The sequence below is a fragment of the Cynara cardunculus genome (assembly GCF_001531365.2).
Source record: "Cynara cardunculus var. scolymus isolate 2C chromosome LG 5, CcrdV1, whole genome shotgun sequence".
NCBI classification, from domain to species: domain Eukaryota; kingdom Viridiplantae; phylum Streptophyta; class Magnoliopsida; order Asterales; family Asteraceae; genus Cynara; species Cynara cardunculus.
The window spans coordinates 7,493,672-7,518,163 of NC_037532.1; the positions used below are offsets into that span (position 1 = coordinate 7,493,672).

Sequence of the window (24,492 nt, forward strand, 5' to 3'; positions counted from 1 at the left end):
AAAAACTGGAAATAACAAACTCCTAAGGACTGCCCTATAGACCAGGACTTCATTAAGTAACGTGCATATTATGCACGTGATCAAATAAACCTACAGATCTCATATCGTCAACTGAAACAATCTATCCTTTTAGGCTTCAACTTTGAGATGCTACTTTTACCAAAGAGGCTTCTAAGCTGGGAAACTTTGAGATCTTTGTAAAGGTGATATATTGTTTCTGGGCATGATATGTGGTTCATACATGCAAAGATGGACTATTACTGCTGCCCTGCCTGCCCATGTGACGTCTTGTATTCGTTTTCTGGGCAATATCTTACTTGTCTCTACCCAAAGGAACTCCTATACCAAAAGTGTTGTCCGTGGTTGATCTTGATAACAAACTCTCCCTCTAATCCATGATAGCCACATGTGTAGGTCAAGGACTTGGGGGGCTGCTTATTAAACACTTATTGTCTCTTACCAGGTAAGAGACGCTTACCCGTTCAGAGATGATGTTCTTTACCAGCAAGCTTACCGTGCCATCTTGCTGACCAAGAGTCTTACCCTGTAAGTGAGGGTGGTGAATCTTACCCGTCAATGCTTACCTGGAAAGAGATGGTCCAATGATGGTGTTTGCCAACTCTCTTACTAAGTTCACTTCAGATTTTCAGGAAGATATGCATACTTATATTTAGTCAACTCTTTTGATGCAAACACTTGCATAATATGGTGTGTAGAATGTCAAAGCAAACCTCTAATGGTGACAAAAGCATGAACAAATCTTGTACAAGCTTTAGAGTTGATAACTAACAAAAAAACACTATCTTTCCGTAATAACTACCAAATATGGTTTCTGTTACTTGAGTAGCCATGTTTCCATAAACCAAGGGTGACTGGGTATGTACTGTAACTCGATTTATCATTATAACACAAAGGGGTAACTTGAAAATTATAAGTTTCCTGTAACATTCTCGTTAATCTAATGTTAACATTAGCTGTCCCTCTCTCTGACCCTTAGGCAATCATATCTCTCAAATGTGGATGAAGATACATGCTCATGAATGTATGATCATGCTAATTCCTTTTTGTTAATTTGGTTTTTTGTGCACAGATGGCATTCTACTAAAAGAAATAAACCGACTTCTTCGGCCAAATGGGTATTTTGTATATTCAGCTCCTCCAGCTTATAGAAAGGACAAGGATTATCCTATTATCTGGGATAAGTTGGTGAACATTACTTCTGGAATGTGCTGGAAGCTTATTGCTAGGAAAATTCAGACAGCAATATGGATGAAGGAAGCTGATCAGGCTTGCCTTCAGCACAATGCAGAGCAGAACCTTGTAAATATATGTGATTCTGTAGATGATCATAAGCCCTCATGGAAAACACCATTGAGGAACTGTGTTGCACTAGGCACCACAGGTTCTGAAAAACTCCCTCCTATACCACATCGTCTTTCAGTGTATTCAGAAAGTCTTAACGATATCGGTATGTCTGCAGCCTCAACCTTTTTGTTGGCTTCAAGAACCTTCATTTACTTGCTTAGGAGAAATTATATGGGCACTGCATGTCAGAGCTAGTTCCTAAGTTTGCTACAGTTCTATTTTCTTTTTCTTTCCTAGACTTCCACTAGCTTATTTTTCTGAGAGTTGGTAATATATTTCTGCATCTCCTTCTATAGCTTAAAGTTTCCTTAGGATAATGACCTCAGAGGTTTTGAAAGTAATTTATTGATTCTGAACATCATGCTTTATATGCATATTGTTTGCTGAAGAAGATTCCGTCTATTGGTAAACCTGCTATTATTTTTGTGAGGGAATCATTATTTGTTATAAGCTGAAATGGCATTCTCATGCATTTTTATTGGTTACTTTTGTTGCTTTTGAATGTACAATTATTGACTGCAACACTTCTTTTTGTTTGGGGTAGATAATGAACGTCATACCACTTACTATTGTCATCCATAAATAGAAATTGTTCACATGGGTTAAAATTTTCCATTCCAGAGAGCTATGTTTACGGATAATTTAGGTTCAATCACAAAATTGTCCGTTGACTATTGCTTACGCAGCACCCCTCATCTCTCAAGTTTAAAAACTGTCCTTAGATCGAAGATTTTATCCTTTTTTGGTGGTTGTTACATTAGTCACATGTCCATATGACCATTATTAGGGGGTGATCGGTAGAACATGCTCTTTCTTAAGCAGGAAGACGAACCCTTGAATAAGGAAAATATAGGATTTCTCTTATCATGTATTGCTTCAAAACTTGAACACTAGAAGGCAATCTCCAACATATTCTCTCTTATTTGTTATGATGAAAGAGTAGAATGTTATCTCCATCATTTGGAGTCTCTATATTTTCTGGAATAGTAGAAGTTTTATTTCTGCCTCCTAGGTTCTATCAATACCTGTCGACATTCTATTTTATGCTTATTCATATAGTCTCTCTAGTCTTTTCAATGAGATCTAAAAAAAGGTTCACTATGTTGTTCATACATAGTTCTCTTGGTGTAAAAGAGAAGCTACTAATTGTGACTTGCAGGCAGTAGTGGGTTTGGTTAAACCCTCTACCCCTAACGTGTTGCAATTAGAAATTGTTGGATCATGAGAAAACCAAAATTTTGTTCTTTCACACAAACCCTTTGGATGCTTTTCCAAATATGCATATAAATGCTGGTAAAAGCAATCACTTGATTCATTATGTAATGCAAGATTTAATATAGATTATCACTATGAGTTATTGCATTTCTTACCATCATGCTTGACACTTCAAACTTAAACAATCAATGTACCTCTGAAAACGCAGAAAAAGCAACCATTGGATAGCAACTAGAGAACACCACACTTCCGATATCACACTAGATTTTACCTTTTTTGCTATTTTGGCCACTAGGAGCATCTATTTTATCATTTTCTGTGAAACTCGAGTGTTCTTTTTGCATCTTTGAAAGTATGTTGCTTAGAAACGGAGTTCCAAGTACAACGGTTCAAAATCTGATGACTCCTGGCTATATTTTAGAACGGATTCCATTGATATGAATGGGAAATGGATGAATGAAATAAATAGAAAAGTGAAAAAAGAACAATCAGTTTGATGGATTCCTATCACTTGCTATTTCATGCATAGTAAGGAAGATATCTTTCTGACCAGCTAAAGCAAAAATGGTGACTGCCTTATGAGTAAGGATGAGGGGGAGATTTGAATGGGCAAGTGCTGTATCCAAAAGTAATTTTGATTATCGGACTAATTCTCTGAATATTATTTTAAAATAAATGTTTAGTACTTGATTCAAGATTTCTCAGAAAGGAATATGCTGGAGAGGGAGAGTATGTAGTTTGTGATACAAGTCTATACTACATAAATAGCGTTCTTATGATACTAATGTTAAAAAACCCAATAATCTGATTCATATATAGAAATTTTGAGCTACTCCTGGATGAGCAAGAAAATAAAAAGCTTGGGCATCAGCCAATTTTATGAACCATGTGTTGGCTGCAGGTATCACACAAGAGAAGTTTCTTGCAGATACCCTTTATTGGCAAGATCAAGTTCGTCATTATTGGAGGCTGATGAATGTTGATGATACATCAGTTAGAAATATTATGGACATGAATGCTCTTTACGGTGGATTTGCGGTTGCCTTTAGTACTTGGCCCGTGTGGGTAATGAATGTAGTTCCCGCAACAATGAACAATACCTTGTCAGCTATTTATGAACGGGGTCTGATAGGTGCTTTTCATGACTGGTAAGTCGAATTAGCAAAACTGTACTTAATCACCTTGTTTGTTTTGAGTGAGTTATCCATGATGCTGATCTTACTCTGCTACTTATAGGTGTGAGCCATTCTCATCCTATCCACGCACGTATGATTTGCTGCATGCAAGTTATCTCTTCTCTCACTATGGAAACCATCAAGATGGTTGCTCATTGGAAGATATCATGCTAGAGATGGACCGTCTTATACGACCTCAGGTATCTTTTTCTGATTCTTATCGGACTTGTATTAAACTTTTTGCCTCATTTGACTACACTATAGACTGCAAAGTTCCCAAGTAAACTCTAGCCAGTAAAATGACAGAATTCTATAAAAATAAAGGGTGCATGCTTCCTGCATGACCGGAAAGCAATTACAAGCATGTGTAATTAAGGGAAAGGAAAATATTCATAAGAACAGAAGGAACTCGGCAAGTAGTCTGGTGAGCTTGTCCCAAATTTATGTGATGGTTAGATGTTGTAATGCTGTAAAAGCAAGAAATTGAATTGGGAGCATCATTTCTCTCTTTAAAACCTATTGAACAAGTTTATTATGGTGCTCGGCTGTTTTTTTGCCACAGGTAAAGCTGATTAAACTTGATGAATATGAAGTTGCCTTGTGATTATAAAATTTTTAAACAACGATAGATATCTGTCAATTATTTGAAATCTATATAATTCAACATATTTTGTATGCTTTCTACTGGTTCCTGACCAAATTTCTGCAGTAATCTAACATTTTTCTTGTGTTTGTAATTGTTCCGGAGGCAGAATCTTTAATGAATCAAAATGGGAGAGGATTTAATTTTTTGGCTCAAAATCTTAAGTGGAATGAATGGGGATATTGGTATTAGTGATCACTCACATGCAATAGGGCTTGCTAAAGCAGATGGAAAACTTGTGAAATTAATAGTACTTAAAATAGATGCATTATGGCTAAATCTAACCCAGTAGGGAAAAAATTTACTGCCTGACTTACCACAAGGGCCAGAAGGAAGCATGCCAATTTGCTGACCTAAGCCTCAGCTTGAATCTCATTCAACCTATAAACAGGCATGGTCTCCAAGTGACATACCTTATCGGTCTCATCCACTTGGAAATTTATAAACAGTTGCTAACGATTTGAATAATTATCGTGCGGCAGAGCATGGAATTAACAGGGTGTTGGATGACTCAGCTCCTCGTCCTTAGAATAAGAGAGGATCAATATATTTTGAGCAAAATTGCGTAGAAAGCTAACAGGTGCTGTTGTATGAGCCTGTTTAGCATTAGGTTAGCCAGGCTGCTCTATTTGTGCTGCTTCTTGTGTGTTGTACTTCAGCAGGTTGTGCTACTGATGCACTTCCTCTCACGAATTAAAAGAGTTCCATTTCATATTGGTATTTTTCCTTGAGAACCTTCGGTCTCTACAGCATCCCACCCATAATAAACCTAAAACCTTCCATCAAAAGGAGGTTACCTAATTACTTCGTACACAACCAAAGATAGTTTGGTGAAAACTCTCAAATTTATGAATTTTAAATTATAGAGTAAACTACAAATTTGGTTCATGTGGTTTGGTGGTTGTAACACTTTTAGTCCCTATAGTTTCGAAATTACAAATTTGCCATTGTGGTTTGCAAAAACGACCGGATTGGGTCCCTTTCTCTAAAGGTCGTTAAAAGAGCTCTTTAAGTGAGGGGCATCATAGTCTTTTCTTATTTCCTCTTATTTTAGAACATATAGTTAATTAGTATATTTATATTAATTATATAATATAATATTTAGTGTATATATATAGGGTTGGGTTCCGGTGAGAATGGAAGTTATGGTGAGAAAGGTAAGAAGGGATCTCCACCCTTGGATTAATCCTAATTGAAGATCAACACTAATGCGGTGCACCGAGATGCAATGGATCAATTCCCGTGATAGGCGCATGGGTGGGTGTGAGATTAAAAATGTTCAAGGGTTCAGATTCCTTCTTACACTTCTCACCTTAATATCCTATTCTCACACGATCCTTCGTGTCTCTCTCTCTCTCTCTATATATATATATATATATATATATATATGAGGTAGGTTCCTACGAGAATGGTACCTATTTAAAAAAAATGGCCAAATTACGTACAAAATCACATGTGATTTTACATTAACGGACAAAAAAGGGGGTCGGGCGACTTTGGCCGCGACCTCAGGTCGCAGGGCAAAGTCGCGTGAATCACATATGATTTTATACGTGATGTTAATGTAAAATCACATGTGATTCGACCATTTTCTTATTTTCTTATTTAGGTACCATTCTCGTATGAACTTACCTCATATATATAACAAATTACACACAATAAGAGATCAGCCAAATTGGAACATCTCCCGACTCCTTTTTACGGCGAACCACATGGCCTCCTTCCAAGATCTCTGGTGAACGAGCGCCCCTCACCCACCGCTGGTCACTATCTCTGGCTCCCCCTTCTCCGATGGACGCCTACAATTTCTTATATTTTCTTCTCGGGTGATAAATCAAGTCCTTCCCCATCAAAATCACTCAATTTCTCCATGTTTGGGTGTTGGATTTCTACAAGATCTAACAATTGGACTTCTGACGGGTTACCAAATGTTAAGTCGATCTCTTTTGGTACATTGACTTATGGTAGGATGGAATTTTGGGTATTTTGGCACAAGATTTGTTCATGTGGTTTAGGGTTAAGAACTTCATATCGATGGAGTTTTGAGTAAACAAAATCTTGACGTTTACTTATGGTTAGATACTCAGATTTTCTTTCAACAACCTATCTGTTTCAATACATCTATTAGGTTTATGTAGTCATTGGACTTCATATTTGGTTCTTCTGGATCCCTGATTTACTTTTAGTAGTTTTAAGTTTGTACTCTTCGAGCAAAGTAGGCTTAAGTCAAACTCTTCATGGTCACCCGGACAAATGTTTGAAGGGTTCAAAATCAAAATCAACATCAGATGGAATGGAGGTGGTTTCTTTACTTGAGAAGGGACTACCAATAATTTGTGAGGTAGCACACGTTTGTGGGGGAAGGTGAAATGTTTGAAGGGTTCACCGGAAGGTCTTCATTGAAGCTATTGAGTTGAGATAAACAGGGAGAGAGAGGCAGCCAGGATATGGTGGATATTGATAGCCGGAGTTCACCAGTTCTCCATTTGGTAGGTTAAGGCTTCGATTGGTGGTGATGTAGAGGTTTAAGGTGTCGATTTCTCTACTAATTTCTTCATGTGGGGAAAGTTACATCGATCTCATACCGATAGATTCAAAGTTTTGGATTTGGGTTTTCATTTTGTGGAAAGTTTCATCGATCTCATACTGACAGATCAAAAGCTTGTATTTTGGTTTTCATTTGGGGAAAATTTCATCAATTTCTTCATTGTGATTTGGTTTTTGTTTTAACTTCAGTTTGGATTTTGATTTTGGATTTTAGGTTTAGCTTTAGATTTTGGTTTAAAGGCTTGGATTTGGGTTTTAAGAGATGACCAGAGGTTCAGTGGAGAAAATGATCAGAGGTTCGCCGAAGAAGATGACCGGAGGTTCGTGGGAGAAGATGGCCGGAGGTTCGCGGGAGAAGATGCCCTGAGGTTTGCCGGAGAAGATGACCGGAGGTTTCACCGGCGGGAAGGGGTTCATGGTTCCCAAAAAAATTAAGCCACGTGTCATGAATCTAGTGGATCAATTTATAAAATATTTTGTACTTCTAATAAAAAATGAGACAACAACCAGAGAAGACTAAAATGCCGTCAAGTTAATGGCTAGTCTTAACGGCCGTTGGAGGGAGGGACCAAATGGACAAAATTTGTAGTTTACTCTAAGTTTCTAAACTGCAGGGACGAAAAGTATTACTTTCAAAAACCACATGGATCAAATTTGTAGCTTACTCTAAATTATATTACTATCAAGAGCCTTGGATACTGTATCACTATCACTGAGCATAGATGATCAAAATTCTCAATCTACTTGGGGAACATGAATGTGATGCAATTCAATTGGACTCAAACAGCGCGTTTCCAACTCTGTTATTGAATTTCACTCCAACACACTTCGAGAGGTTGGTTTTCCCTACAACAGATCACAAGTCACATATTCCCTCTTATCACTCGACTTCTTTTTTATACTCCTACAAGACACCTTTGACTGCTATCGCTTAGTTACAACAAATAACAAACTAAATCCACTCCTCTTTTATAAAAGACTCTTCTACCCTTTACTAGCTTTCCTCCTGGAATAAGTGATATGAAATCTTTTCACATCAGTACCTCCCTTCCAAACCTTCACCTTGTCCTCAAGGTGAAAAGCGAAAGTGTTGTTAATATTGTTGTATTCCTCCCATGGTGCCTCTGACACAAGAAGACCATGCCATTTTATCAAGATCTCCAATTCCCCATTCTCTGTTGACGACAGTTCAACAATGATTCTGATTGCAGTACTAGCACCCCATCCTCTGTCAGATGGCCGGGAAGATCTCCTGGATAATGCTTGACCCCTTGCCTCTCTTACCTGAGATACATTGAACACCGGATGAACCAGAGATGATGAAGAAAGCTAGAACTTGTAAGTCACCTTCCCAACTTTGCTCACTATTGTGAATAGCCCATAAAATCTAGCTGCTAGTTTTTGATTTATACGGGTGCACATGAATTTTTGTCGGCATGGTTGTAACTTCAAGAAAACTGAATCTCTGACCACAAATTCTCGATCTGTGTGATGCTTATTTGCCCGATCTTTCATTCGTTGTTGTGCTTTCATTCGTTGTACCTGTAATTCGTCCAAGAAAGAATCTCTTTCTCGCGACATATCCTCCAATGATTGTACTTCAGCAGCCCCCTCCTAGTACTTCCAGATTGCTGATGGGTCTCTACCGTACAAGACCTTAAATGGTGAATATTATAGTGACCCGTTGTATGTTGTATTATACCACTTCTTCCATTTCTGTGGGTGGTTAACAATAAAACACCTTAGATACTGCTTTGACATCCTGTTTACGATTTCTGATTGACCATCTGTTTGCGGGTGGTAGGCTGTTGAAAATGCCAACTTTGTACCTTGAAGCTTAAAAACTTCCTTCCAAACTCAAGTAAGAAACACCTTATCACGGTCGGATATAATCAGTTGTGGGATACCATGCTACTTAACTACTTTGATGAATACACTCGCAACTGTTGGTGCATCGAATGGGTGTTTCAACGGTGCAAAGTGGGCATATTTACTCAATCTGTCCACAAATGCAATGATTGTGTTCCGTCCCTATGACTTCGGTAAGCCCTCTCTAAAATCTATAGTAATTTCATCCCACACCTTCATTGGTAATGGAATTGGTTGTAGTAACCCAACTGGTCATCTGCCCAAGGACTTGTTACGCTGACAAACTTCACAATTGCGAACAAATTCTTTTACATCCTTTCGCATTCCTAGCCAAAAAAGTTCAGCAACTACTCTTTGAAACGTTCCGTCTATACCCAAGTGACCCCCCATCAGTGAGCCATGAAACTCTTCTAATATTTTTGTTATCAAAGACGAGGACTTAGGCAACACTAACCGATCTTTATACCACAAAAGTTTGCTGTTGTTCCCTTCTCAATTGAAGTTCCTTATCTGACAATCTTCTATATTCCGACACTCCTTTCCCGGTACTACCCTTGTTGACACTTGCAGCTGCTACTTTTTCTTTGTAGGCGTTTTCATCACTTCTCTTGAATGATCCTGGTGCCTTATACCACCTAATTATGTTCACCGCCTTGTTCCTTTCTCTCACCATCGACGCGATCTCCATTGCTTTGCTAAGCCTTGTTGGTGCCAACAATCTGACTTCGACCTTGATCCCCGGTAACAAACCAATGATGAATTGACTTACATATATCTCTGTTAGACTAAGTCAACTAGTCTAGTTTATATTATTAATATTGTCTAGGGTCCAAAGTGTAATTAGTTTTACCTATATAAGGTGTATCAGATTATTATTATTTTTCAATCAATACAATCAATATCAAGTTTTATAATCTCCTATGTGATTCCATAGATGGGGATGCCATCTCTAAGAATTTCATTTTGCAATCCTTAACTATGGTTTCTAGTTTAACAACCAAGGATTGCTCACATAAACGTCGTTGTCTTACCGGGATTTAAAAGAAGCCTCTTGAATTCCTCCCAAGTCATAATAGGTCTTCTTTTGTTTTCCCCTTGGAACCACTTTAATGTGTCGCTTTCCAAAGAAATCATTGCCACTTCCAATTTCTCCTCTCCATTCAATCGATTTTGGTTACAATAACGATCAGATCTCAAGATCCATCCGTCTCGATCCGTTCCATTGGATAACGGTAATTCCAAATGACGGCCTTTGAATCTTGATTGCAAGAAACAAACTGCCTTCTCCTTGTCGTTCTCCATTGTGCGGCCTCCTCTCACCATCCATCGATGATTCTTCTCCACCCGTCCCTTGTATTGCTGCCTCTTCTTGTAACCTAATCACCATTGTCAACTGCTGTGACATCGGCTGAACTGCTCCCTCTGACGGTTTCACCCTCGCCCTGATATTCTCCTCGTCATCCTCCTCAGATCGCACAACGCTCGAACGTGTCATTTGGCTCTCGTACCAATTGATGCAATTCAATTGGATATTGCAATCAAACAGAGCATTTCCAACTCTGTTTTTGAATTTCACTCCAACACTTCGAGCGGTTGGTTCTCCCTACAACATATCACAATTCACATATCCCTTCCTTACAACTCGACTTATTTTTTATACTCCTACATGACACCTTTAACTGCTATCACTTAGTTACAATAGATAACAAACTAAATCCACTCCTCTACTACAAAAGACTCTTCTACCCTTTATTAGCTTTCCTCATGGAAGAAGTGATGCAAAATCTATTCTCATCAGAATGCTATAGGAGATATGACCCAAATATATGTAGAAATTCATAATATATTAATATGTATAAATTGGAGACATACCCTAAATTCTTAAATACACGAGTTTACCCATTTTGAAAACTTTGAATTAAAAGAAGTCGTATTTGTTTGAAAAAAGGAGCACCTTTAATGGTCCTCAATTGTGGTGCTCATCATATTTTTTTATCTTTGAATACTGTGAGGGTTCTTGGGCCGTTGGATCTTTATATGAATTGTTTGTTTACATTCTTACTTTCATATGTTGTTTTGCTGAGCTTTATTATGTATATTTTTTCTTGTCTCTTTAGCTTAGCACTTGTTACTAACACGTCACTTTGTTTTCATTTCCCTTGCAATCTTCTCCGTCAATGAAAAAATTTCATTAATTGATGATACATGCATATACAAAAAATGTTCTTTTTCTATTGTTACATCTTTTACACTCTCGCATGTGCTGTTGCATATGCGTGGTCACACATAGACACATAATGCAACTCTTTGTTTTGATCATTTGATAGTACTATGTATTGCAAAAAACTGACTAAAGTTTTTAAAAGTTCATAGTACTTTTGCTGAAATTGAGAATTGCTTGTTTCGTGGTACACTACCTTCATTTAAGAGCCTTAATTGTTACTTGAAAAATGCTTATTTTTCTAAACTTGAATTATCCCCACTTGTTAAAAAAGCAAGGTCCTTTTGTTATTTCGTGAAAGTTGTGTTTAGTCATGGAGTGCATCATAGGTCATGGCCTAACATATAAAGTAGAAGGAAACCTAAATAGCAAGACATAAGAACGCTAGGAAAGAATGACCATAACTTACATTCGTACTCAAGTAGGAACATTAATATTAATTTTACCCAATTTGCTATAAATAAGGTCTACCAGTGTCCACTGTTGCACTTAGTTGTATGTTGCAAGATATATAGAGTCTAGGTGGAGTCCCAAAAACTTGATTTCGCACAAGCAGACAATCAACCTCAATGTGTTTAACCTCTTATGTATTTGGTCCTTGCATGGAGAACTTGGTTTCCATGGTTTCAAGTCACCTCACATGTGCCATTTCTTTTGTCTTGACATCATGATTCAATGTTTGTACAAGATATGGATATGTATGACTGTTTCAGTCTTCGACAAGGAAATGAGGCTGCCATTGATAAAGACAATGGTGGGCCTTCGAGCATTAGGGCATCCATATCTGTGTCAGAGAAACTAATAATCCTTCCAAATCATTCTCTTCCATGGTTGTAAAAATCGGTCAAGGTGTACGCCTCGAGGCATGGTAGTGGAAAAACGAACCTGAGGCGGTGTAAATGATGCGAGTCGAGCTCGAGTATCACTATACTCGACTCGAACTCGAAACCCAATTTTCAAGCTTAAACTCGACCTGAGAACTCGCGAGTAGTAAAAATCAAAGCTCGACTTGAACTCGATAGCTATTTCTCAAGCTCAAACTCGAATCAAGCTCGAACTAAGCTCGAACTAAGCTCGAATCAAGCTCAAACTCGAGCTCGAATCAAGCTCGAAACAAGGTCGAACTACAACTCAAATCAAGCTTGAACTCGAACTTGAACTCGAACTTGAACTCGAATCAAGCTCGAACTTGAATCAAGCTCGAACTTGAATCAAGCTCGAACTCGAATCAAGCTCGAACCATGCTTACCCATTGAAAATTTATGAAATTTTAGGTTCGTTCTATTATAATTTTAAAACTTAAAGGTGTTCTCTTAGTTTTTATAAACAAAAGGGATAAACTTCAAACTTCATCATCAAAAAAACAAAGTTAGAAATTTCATTCAATTCCTTCTCTTTTTATAACATGTTTTCTTCCTTCCTTTACCATCTCTCTTCCAATGTGGGACAATCTCGCTAACCTTTTTTATAGTTTTTCTTTGTCCTTTTTTAATTGTGCTTTTAATAAAAAATAATTGATTAATTTTTATGATTAAAAATGCATAATTTTGTTTAAATATCTAAATATATAAGACATTTTTATTATTTATATTTTTCAAATTCTATCATAAAAACTGAATATATTTTAAAACTAATTATATATATAATAATCGAGTATCTCACGAGCTTTTCGAGTCGATTATTGGGTAGCTTGACTCGACTCGTTAATATATCGAGTCGAGCTCGAGTTTGATCCGAGCCTATTCGAGTCGAGTGTTGACCCAACTTTGACTGAGTCGATCTCGAATAGCTTGCGAGTTGTCTCGTATAGTTTACACCCCTAGCAGCGCCTCTTATGGGTTAGTTGGGGCGTGCGCCTCGAGCCACTGAGGCGGGTTTGAGGCGCATGAGGCGGGGCTGAGGCGATGCTTTAGGGTTTAAAATACATAGGTTTCTCTCTGCTCTCTCATGCTCGTCTCTTCCACTCCACGAGTTCTTCTGCAGTTCTCCATACACCTCATCTCCTCCATTTAACTTTTACGAGCTCTTATCCGGTTCTCAAATATTCCACATTGAATATATATATATATATATATATATATATGTATATATATATATATGTATATATATATATGTATATATATCCAAAGTCGGAGAGGAGATATAAAATATATTTATATATATTAAATTAGAGAATTTGAGTAAGGGAATATGATTTATTTACAACGTTGTGTATTGACAATATTATGTGAGTTAATATATTATTACATTTTATGTCCATTGTCCACCGTCCCGATAGGTTTTCTTTGTTTATATATATATTATGTATTTTTAATAAGTGATGAAACTAAAATCTTATAAAATCATCTGCATCTATTAATATATTTTGAGATTTTAATACTATTATTAGATGTGTATTAATATGCATAAAAAATATATATATATATATATATATATATATTTGTCTTGGTGCTTACGCCTCAGACGGCCTTGAGGCTTATGCCTCGCCTCGCCAAGGGAAAACGCCTCGCCTCACATTTACGTACTTTAAAACCTTGTTCCCTTCTAAATGATCTGATGCAAAGACGATTGAGTAAACTTACTTTAGGAGGAACAAAGGGTAGTTCAATCTTTTCTTATGAGTTAGTTGTGTCCCCACCATCTCTTGGTCAGTTGGGATTCGTGTCTTTGTAACAGATTGTAGTGGAGGTTTAGAAGACGTAAGTAGAGGAGGATGTGTCTGGAATATCCATTCTGTAATCTGTAATTAAATTCTAGGAGAACATCTCCCTCTCGAAGGGAAATACAACCTACAACAGACTGAGGAGTCCACTGGTGTAATTCTTGATCCAATTACATCAATTGGTATGAGAGAAATGTTCTTGGGAGGATGACGAGATCAGTTATGTCTAGCAACAATCGAATACCCTAATTCGAGTGCAAGAGGAGACGAGATAGTCCAACAGAGAGGAAACGTCGGTGGATGGCGAGAGGCGACCACATAACAACTAACAAGGACTGACCACTGAAGCACGTGTCGTTTCTGGCAATCAAGGGAAGACGATTGGAGATGCCGGTGTTTAGCGGCACTGATCCCGATTCATGGATCGTACGGGCATAATGGTATTTTTCTTTGGATCAATTAAGTCAATGAAGAAAAAATGGAGGTAGCATTGATTTCATTGGAAGGCAATGCACTCAAACGGCATCATGGGAAGACAAGCGAAGGCCAATCACAAGCTGCGATTAGTTGAAAGCCTTATTGTTGTCACAATTTCGCACCATGGAAGGAGGAAGTCTTCATGAGCAGTTTTTGGCCGTTAAGCAAACGATAGTGCTGGAGTACAAGCGCAGATTTGTGACTATGGCGGCACCACATGAAGGAATTTCGAAAGAAGTTTATGTGAGTCAATTCATTAACGGTCTGTTGTCGGAAATTTGAGCAAATTTGAGCAGGAGTACGGTTAATGTCACCGAAGGGATTAAATAAAGCAATGGATAAGGTTGTAAACAATTTTAGTCCTACAAAGGTGACCCTAACCATCCGTCAACAAAGGAGGTGCAGAATTCAGAAAGCTCATGGATAAAGAATCACAATTAAGAAGAGCATAAGGGTTATGCTGTCGATGTGATAAAAAATACTCCCCGTGACACCGTTGAGGAAAGAACTCAGCGTGGTGGTGGTGCAAGAAGAGGAGGAATGCGGTGAAGACCATTCGGAATTGACTAACATGGACCCAAGGATGGAGTAGTGGTATCTTTGAATTCTGTTGTTGGATTTGTTACACCAATAACAATGAAATTGGAAGGGATGGTGGAAGATCAACTTCATTTCCTCGACTTTGGCCGTGACTGAAGGGTTGGTATTAGCATTACCAATTTTGATCAACCGTTTGTCATTGAACAGATTCCTTGGGTGGAGGTTTAGGAGCGGTGCTTAATGCTGATGCAAGATGGCTGACCTATATCTTTTTACAGCCAAATGTTGGGGATATAAGCTAGACAAAAAGCTATCTACGAAAAAGAATTAATGGCGATTGTATTTGCGGTGACATGATGGAGGGCCTACTTGTTAGTGAGGAAGTTTATTGTCCGGACAGACCAATAAAGTCTGAAGTACTTGCTTGAGCAACATGAGATACCAATATCATAAGTGGGCGATGAAATTGTTGGGTTATGACTTTGACATCATGTACAAGGTGGGCAAACATAATCTCGCAGCTGTGCAATAATGGGTGGTCTGGAATGGAGGCAATGAGACGTACTTAAAGACGAGATCAGAAGGGATGCGGTGTTGAGCAAAATTCTGTCCTAAATTGAGGAGGGTAGTATCGTGTCAAGGGTGTAAAAGAGCCGAGCCGAGTCAAGTAGCAGGTTATTCGAGCTCTACATGAAAAAATTATACCAGGCTCGAGCTCGAGTAGGGATCGAATAACTTCTCAATGTAGGGCTCAAGCTCGAATATTGTGTTATTGAGTTTGATGCTCGTTTATGGGCTCGTAGTCATGATCGATTAACTCGTTTATTGGCTCGAGGATGATACTTTTTATATTTATATTGTATTGTTTATGAACATATGAGCATGTTTGGCTTGAAAAAGTATGTGCTCGAAAGGCTTGGCTCGACTCGACTCAAAAAATTTAATGGAGCTTTCGAACGAGCCGAGTCGAACATTAGTTTTATGAAACTCGACTCGTTAAGTTAAACGATTTCTATTTTGGGTTTGAGATCGGCATTCCTAGTACCGTGCATAAAGGTTCGAGGTATGACATTCTTTATTGTGGTGCAAAGGCAGATTGGTGCTGTCAAAGTCATCATCCTCGAGACGTTATTGGAGGAATTTCATGTTTCCTCGGTAGGCGGCAGTGCGTGTATTGATAGAAAGTTTCAGCAGATAGCCGCTATAGCCACTGAATTATTTTGGCTGGGAATGCGTAAGGACATAAAGGAGTTTGTGAAAGGTTGTGAAGTTTGCCAACAAAACAATATTTTAGGAGGATCTCCGGCTGGGTTGTTACCACCTCTCCTCTTACCATTGAAAGTTTGGGATGAAGTCACTATGGATTTCATCGAGGGGTTACCGAAAGCGGGTAAGATGGATGGTGGTGGATCTTTTGAGTAAATATGCTCATTTTGTGGCCTTAAAACACCCTTTTGATGCTCTAGAAGTGGCTGCTGTTTTTGCAGAGGAAATTATATATCCATCGTGTACCACAAATAATTGTCTCGGGTGGAGACAAGATTTTTGTTAGTCGTTTTTGGAAGGAAGTGTACACGTTGTTAGGGACAAAGCTAGCATATTCAAGGACCTATCATCCTCAAACATATGACAAATCCGAAGTTGTCAATCATTGTGTAGAGCAATATTTGAGGTGTTTGGTGTTGGAACACCCCAAGAAATGGAAGTAGTGGTTGGGATGGGCCGAATACTCTTATAATACAACGTTCCATCGATTTTGAAATGCTCCCCTTTTGAAGTGTTGTATGGGAGAGAACCTCTAGCAATCCTTAAGTACTTTGAAGGATTGGCGAGCGTACGAACTGTGGAAGACATGTTAAAGTACAGAGATGTGTTCGTTGATGACTTGAGGCTGCAATTGTTGAAAGCCCAGCAGCGTATGAAACACCAAACAAATAGGCACATAACAGAGAGGGAATTCAAAGTGGGTGAACGAGTATTTCTGAGATTACAGCTGTATAGACAACGATCGCTTCAAACACAAGCCACTCAAAAACTTCCTGCACAATTCTGTGGTCCGTTAGAAGTAACGGAAAATGTTGGGCAAAGTAGCTTACAGATTTGATTTGCCACCTTCAGTGAAGATTCACTCAGTTTTTCAGCTCAAGCCGGCGTCGGGTGAAGGTTTATAGGAGAACTTCCTTCCCAGTTGTCTGAAGGAGAGTTAATAGTGGCAACTGAATTCTTGCTGAATTGCAGAACTAAGGCCTGAGGAGAACTGAAGTGTTGATTAAGTGGCAAGGGTTGCCAACATTTGAAGCATTATGAGAAGATTACCAACTCGTACTCCAAAGCTTTCTCGATTTTCACCTTGAGGACAAGGTGCAGCTTTGGTGGGAGGATATTGATGCAAAGACGATTAAGTATACTTACTCTAGGTGGAACAAAGAGTAGTTCAGTCTTTTCCTATGAGTTAGTTGTGTGTCCACCATCTCTTAGTCAGTTGGGATCCATGTCTTTGTAATAGAATGTAGTGGAGGTGTGAAAGACATAAGTAGAGGCGGGTGTGTCTGGAAATTCATGGGAGAGCATTTCCCTCTCGAAAGGAAATACAACGCACAAACAACTGACTAGTGTAATTCTTGATCCAATTACATCATGATTTCACTTTCCATTTACCCTAATCTAAGGATGTATATCTTCCCTAAGAGCATTGGGATTCCTCACGATCTGTGGAATGATAGACATGAACTGACTTATTACATTTACGAAGTAGGAGTCATGTAATTGGTTGAGCCTCCCAACCAATCATGTGCACGTTGAACATGTAGAGGCTTTCCATTTTTTAGGTGGTTGCTTTCCCATTATGAAAACTAGGTGAATCTTCAGGTCTACAACCAATGATCTACATTTGGGTTTTAGATCAAGAATACATTCTGCTGGCAAAAAAATATTTCTAATGGGAATTTGACACATCAATCATTGGAAAGTACAAAATGTATCCAAGACCAGTAACCATACCTATTTTATAGGAGAGCTCGTCAGTTGTACTATACCATGATGCTGATCTTTTGCAAGTACATTGTCTTTGACATACATGACCAGAATAATGCGACATCTATGTTGCTGGTGCCTATAGAAGTTGAAGTAGTCATTATCACTCCTAGACAACCTAAACTACAGCTCTATAGGGTACTGTCAAAACCAAGCTATTACGACTACTTGAGGACGTATAACAAAGATAACAAAATTTATAAGCTACCTCCTTAACCGCGAAAATGGGTGACTTATCCATATATTTGTTCTCCTCAAGAAAGGTATTGGGAAAAATATTTCTGATGCGTAACTTATGATGGTGAGAGTGATGAATTACGGCAAAAGTGCATTAAAAAGCCATCTTAGCCACTAAGGGAGTAATTCTTTTAATTATTAGTGCTGTAAGGCTAGTCTGAATACTAAAAAGTGTTGTACGTGAAAAGGAATGGGGTTTATGGGGAAAGGGTTATCATCATAGCTATTACTATTAAGGCAGGGTGTTCATGTTGCATATGAGACAAGTGTTGTACGTGAAAAGGAAGGCAACTTTTCTTCACTTGATTAGAAACCAAAGATCACAAGACTTAAATAGCAATTACGAAAACTGAAAAATACTAAAAAGTAGGACCACAATCCTATGACTTACTAACTGCTAGTTGAAAGTTTCTAAGACCTACTAATACTGAAAATAAGGAAACACAACTCTTATCTATTTTGAATCAGTCAACTAACACTCCCCCTTGATTCAAAGTCAAACACTCCGAGCTGCATCCTAAGGAACTCATGTTTGGCTTGGGGAAGAGATTTTGTAAATATGCCTGTCTGCTCACCTGTGCCACAAAAGCTTAGTTCAATCTTTCCATCAGCAACGAACTTGTGAATGAAGAGATATTGTACATCGATATGCTTCATTCGGGCATGGAAAGCAGGGTTCTTAGCCATTGCAACGGCTGATCTGCTATCACAAAATAACTCTGTTGCATCTTCTTGCTCAAGACAGAAGTCAACAAGAACCTTTTGAAGCCATAAAGCTTGTTGTGCTGTTGCATTTGCTGCTGTGTATTCGGCTTCTGATGAAGACCAAGACATCGTGTCTTGCTTCTTTGAACTCCATGTTACAGCTCTAGAACCAAAGCTGAAAACATTACCAGAAGTGCTCTTGCGATCATCCAAGCATCCTACCCAGTCGTTGTTGGTGAAGCCAGACTAATCTGAAATCCTCAACTCTTGAATATCAGATGTCATAACTCACGATACCAGCTACATAGCAAAGATCGAAGAATTCTCTTTGCTACACCAAGGTGTTGCTTTGTAGGACCGCATAGAAACCGTGACACTGCACCAACGGAAAACGAAATATCTAGTCTGGTGTGTGTCAAGTAATTCAATCCACCAACCACACTTTGTTTTCAGCACCATCAATAACGAGTTCTTGAGGTTGAGCCACATATACTTCTTCATTCAACTCACCGTTTAAGAAACCATACTTCATGTCGAATTGAAAAAACGGGTAGTTGAAATTGTGTAGCCAATGCTAAAATAATTCTCACCGACTCAAATCGAACAACAGGAGAAAACGTCTCCTCAAAGTCTATACCTTGTTGCTGTGAGTACCCTTTTGCGACGAGCCAATCTTTGTGCCTTTGAAGGCTTCCATCAGCATTATACTTCGTTCGGGAGACCCACTTAGCCCCGCAACATTCTTGCCTGTAGGTACGTCAACCAGCTCCCATGTTGAATTGTTTTTGATAGCTTGCATCTCTTCTATCAACAGCCTCTTCATAGTTGATTGGGTCTGACACATACAACGCAAAAGGGCAAGAGTTGTAAACTTCAGCCAAAGATTTGAACTTCTTTGGGGTGCCATCATAAGTATTCCTTGGTGGGAGATCTTTTGATGAACTATTGTTGTCAGAGTCCGACAATGAATCATCACTGCTGGTTCTTATGGATGAAGTGTTGCTGCTAGGTGGTGTTGGACTTGAATTTGTAGACCTTGATCATCTCGGGCTGCTGGTACACAATCTTCCAATGGTATATCTTCAAAGTTTACAACTTGATTTCCTTCTTTTTGGCTAGTAGATACCCAACGAGCTGCTTCATTAAACTCAACATTCCTGCTTATTAACACTTTGCCAGTAAAAGTATTATATAAACGATATGCTTTGGATTGGAGACTAGAGCTGATGAAAATACATTTTACAGATTTTTCATCAAGCTTTGAACGAGTATTAACCAAAGCATATGGTATACAACCGAAGACTTTTAAGTGGCTTACCTTTGGCTTCTTACCCCCCCAAGCTTCATACGGCATGCGATTCATAACGGCCCTTGTTGGAGAAATATTCAGAATGTACACCGCTGTTGCAACCGCTTCTCCCCAAAATTGATTAGATAGGCCCTTTGCTTTGAACATGCTTCTTGCCATTTCCACCACGGTTTTATTTTTTTGCTCCACTACCTCGTTTTGTTGGAGTGTTTCGGGTGCCTGTAAATGCCACTTTTATCACAAAATCAATAAATTCATTAGGCAAGAACTCGCCACCAAAATCGGTTCTGAGTGCCTTGATGCTCCTACCAGTTTGCTTCTCAACAAGTGCTTTAAAGATCTTGAAACTCTCGAAGGTTTCTGATTTGAGTTTTAAGAAATAAACCCGACTCATACGACTGAAATCATCGTTAAGTAGCAAAAAATATCGACTTCCACCAAATGACTCGGTTTTCATAGGACCACACAAGTCGGCATGCACAAGGTCTAAGCAATCTGAGGCTCTCCAAGAACTTACAACAGGAAACGACTTTCTGCTTTGCTTACCATAAATGCATATTCCTCACAGAGACCAAGTTCACCGATTTTTGGTAGCCCAAAAACCATTTCTTTTTTACTTAGCAATCTTTGCCATTTACATTCAAATGTCCATATCTTAAATGCCACAATTTAGCCTCATTATCACAACTAACAGCTAAGGCTTTAAAATCTTTTGTAACATCAAGAGGGAACATTTTGTTTTGGGTCATCAAGACAATACTATAGGCTGGACAATTTGTTTTGTGAAGTATAGAACATGTATCACCATCAAACACCATAGAGTATCCACACTTCATCAACTGTCCAACACTTGACAGGTTGTAGGCTAAACTAGGCACAATTGAACATCATGAAGGACTTTAGTATTACCTTGCATGGCAACCGTACCTTCGCCTTCAACTTCAACCTTCTTGTCGTTCCCAAGTCGGACTTCATTTTTTTTTGTCTCATCAAGATCCTGAAACAAAGACCTTGAACTAGACATATGGTTTGAGCATCCACTGTTGATATACCATACATCATTGAAAATGTTAGTAACCGAGGAGTTAGTCATGAATAACTTACCCTCATCCTCCACCTATTCAATGAAATTAGACTTATTTTCATCCTTTGCTTATCCAGCAGTCAACTTCAAGGTGCCCGGATCTCTTACAATATCGACATTGAATGGTGTTCCTTTGGTGACATTGAGCTCCAAAGTTGCCTCTTCCTCTTCCACGGCCTCGACCACGGAAGTTGGCTTTGCCTTGCCCATGTCCGCTGGAGAATCCACCGGAGTGTTCTGCCTTCCCCTTAAGAAATTTCCTTTCACCTGAAATGCTTTTTTGTTGCCTTTTTCACTGCCCATGTTCAATCTTTCTTCATGTGCAATTAAAGAACTCATCAACTCATCAAAAGTGTAAGTTGATAGATCCTTAGATTCCTCAATTGCAACAACATGATTAAATTCTTTAGTCAAACTCCGTAAGACTGCTTAGAATAGTTTCCTCACCAACATCTTCGCCGTAAGTTTTCTTGTGCCTGACAAGTCCAGACACTCTAGAAAGAATTGCTCGAAAAAGTTCCTTTTCTTTCGTAACCAATGTCTCGAGTTCACAGCAAACAGATTGGAGTGTAACGATGATTACCTTTTTATCGTCAATCTTGCTCCTGCTTCAGAATTTCCCGGGCCTTCGTGGATGTTGTTGCTGCAGCAATACGGGGAAATATCTCATCATCTGGATGTATAAAAGAGCCTTTGCATCCTCTTGCGAGTTTCCTGTAGTTGTTGATCGGGTTGAGCCAGTGCCTGATTTGGCTCTTTATACCCATTTCCCAAAGCTCCTGGGACTTGAACAGAGTCTTCATTTTTAAACTCCATAAATGGTACTTTCCCCTCTGAAGACTGGAATCAGAGGCTGAGTTGAAGAGCTATTGTTGTTGCTTGCCATACACTCAATCCCTTCTTTTCTTTTGCTGGAAAAAGGAGTGGATCAAACCTGGAGAACAGCTCTGATACCATTGTTGTACGTGAAAAAGGAAGGCAACTTTTCTTCACTTGATTAGAAACCAAAGATTACAAGACTTAAATAGCAATTCTGAAAACTGAAAAATACTAAAATGTAGGACCACTACTTGAAAATTTCCAAGACCAACTAATAATGAAAATAAGGAAACACGACTCTTATCTATTTTGAATCAGTCAACTAACAATAAGTTGGTAGGTTAGACATCTTGTAGTTATACGAGTTCGGTATTTAGAACATGATAGCCACTCATATCACGACACAACAATGAAGTCTTGGGAGATGGTGTGGTATGGTTTTTGCTTCTTCTCCTGGGTGTAAACATGAGTAATTGGAGGCAAGGATGCATGCATGAGGCTTCTTGACTTCTTTGAATAAACTTGTACCAAAATTTTATCAAGATTCTAGCGATAAAACTGGCATACATGTACCAGTAAGTGGAAAAATAAGACAGTGGGCATGGAAAAGGTTACTGAACAATTAAATTTTCTAGTTATTTCATTGACAAAAAGGTGAAGTATAAGATACATGGTAGGGTCATGAGACTTAACAGAGACTGACTTACAGGTCAAATGAGAAATCTTGAGTTGGAATGCGCAAGGAGTGGCCAAAATGGGAAAAACCTTCGTGCTTAACATGCCAATATATTTGAGGTTGGTTGAACAATTTTCTTGAGTTGGACAAGAAAGAAGTTGAGAATGTCCTTTGCTGCCATTCATCTTGTGAAGAATCTTATATATTTCTTTTGAGGTATATAATATTTATATACAACAATGCACCCTCCTGATCTTTGATGAGTTTTGAACTCTTGACCTCTTGGAAGGCCGGGCTCTACTACCGGTAAACCGAATACCGCTAGGCTAAAGGCCGTTTGGTAAGAATACTATATTTCATGGTAAGGTGAAATTCAGCTAGTTGGAGACATCGCTTTATCAGAGAATCGATTAGTGATTGTGTTCTGAAGATCCTTGGTTTCAAGAATTCTGCTGATATGTTAGCCAAGTTAGTCATTACCGAAAAGTTAGTTTCAACCTGCCTTAAGAGTTGATGCGATCGTCTCCAAGTGGGGAGATTATTGAGTAGTGGACTCTGAAGTTGTCTGACGTTCATTTGCATGTGACTTGCAGCAGAAGTTCCGAGGGCTCAAACACCTGTGTCTAAAAATGGGTTTTTATGACGCAAATGGAAAATTTTCATCTCATGAGAAGTTCTGCATTTTCTTCATTCTCCACACACACACACACACACACATATATATATATATACACACACATCTCTTGTAATTGTAAAACCTACAGACGAAACCAACAACAGTAACTAGTATGGCTGTGGATGTAAATCAATTCTTGACTGAATCACGTAAACCTCCAAGTCTAATTAGATTGTGTTTTGCTTTCTTTCATAATTTTTTCTGATTGCTGTGTGAGCCTCATTAGTTTTACCCTCACTAAACTAACTCATCATCTTGTATTACTTATATATACATGTATGCATGGACTTTGATTGGCTAATTGTCACACTAGAATTTGACTGATGCCCAAATTTTTGCATTTAGTTCCACTTTAAAGTTAAGTTAACCTGGGCTACCAAGGAAAAAAAAATCCTTAACCAGGTTTCCAGATAGGGCACTCAGAAAGGATCTAGTAAATATGATCTAAACACATTTAAACTTGTTTTATGCAGGGATTTGTTATTATTAGAGATGATGAATCCATTATATCAAGAATAAGAGAGATTGCTCCAAAGTTCCTATGGGAGGTTAAATCATATGTACTGGAAAATCAACAACAGCAATCAGAACCATTACTAATTTGCCAAAAGAAGTTCTGGGCAATCGCTTAATCAAGATTCACAGTGCATACAGGTTCGAATTCTTAAACACGTCGTTCAGAGTTTTTGTATACCGTGGCTGTATGTATATCTGCCTTACCCATCCCCAGCATTTGCTAGTGTTATGCTCAAATTGTTAAATGAAGATAGATATTAGTCTCTGTAATGTAAAACTGCAGTTATTGTTAGTTGTAAATACTCCCTCCATACCAAAATATATCATGGTTAGAAATATGTAATTATTACACTTTTTAACGAACTAAATGACATTTTGGTCATTTCATTAGCAATGGAGACATAAAAATAGGAGTTCGATATTTACACCTAGTCTGCAACCTTGGTCTTTTTTGCCAAAAGACTCTTATCGAGAGCAATCTAATGTCAAGTGCAACAATTATGTTTTTTCATTAGCCAGATGGCTTCTCATCATGTTGGTAATAATTATGAATCTCATATTTATACTTACAAACAATGAGCGGTATCAAGCAATACATCATTGCCGCCTTCATGGTAAAGAATTTGTGATACAACAAACAATCAACATGTGGCCATTTGTAAGTATAGCATGTTTAGTCATTTTGTCTTTGATATCTAGATTGAAGACATTGCATGTGTTATT

General features: G+C 38.4%; 1 protein-coding gene across 1 annotated transcript in view; it reads left to right on the plus strand.

Moving 5' to 3' along the window:
• The window catches only part of LOC112512361 (probable methyltransferase PMT6), a 33,816-nt gene extending 9,626 nt beyond the window's left edge, over positions 1–24,190 (plus strand). The window contains exons 4-7 of the mRNA XM_025118276.1: positions 1,091–1,468; positions 3,482–3,728; positions 3,817–3,955; positions 23,727–24,190. Of these exons, the coding sequence (XP_024974044.1) occupies positions 1,091–1,468; positions 3,482–3,728; positions 3,817–3,955; positions 23,727–23,885 (923 nt within the window). The 3' untranslated portion in view covers positions 23,886–24,190. The remainder of the gene's footprint in view (positions 1–1,090; positions 1,469–3,481; positions 3,729–3,816; positions 3,956–23,726) is intronic.
• Positions 24,191–24,492: the final 302 nt, after the last annotated feature.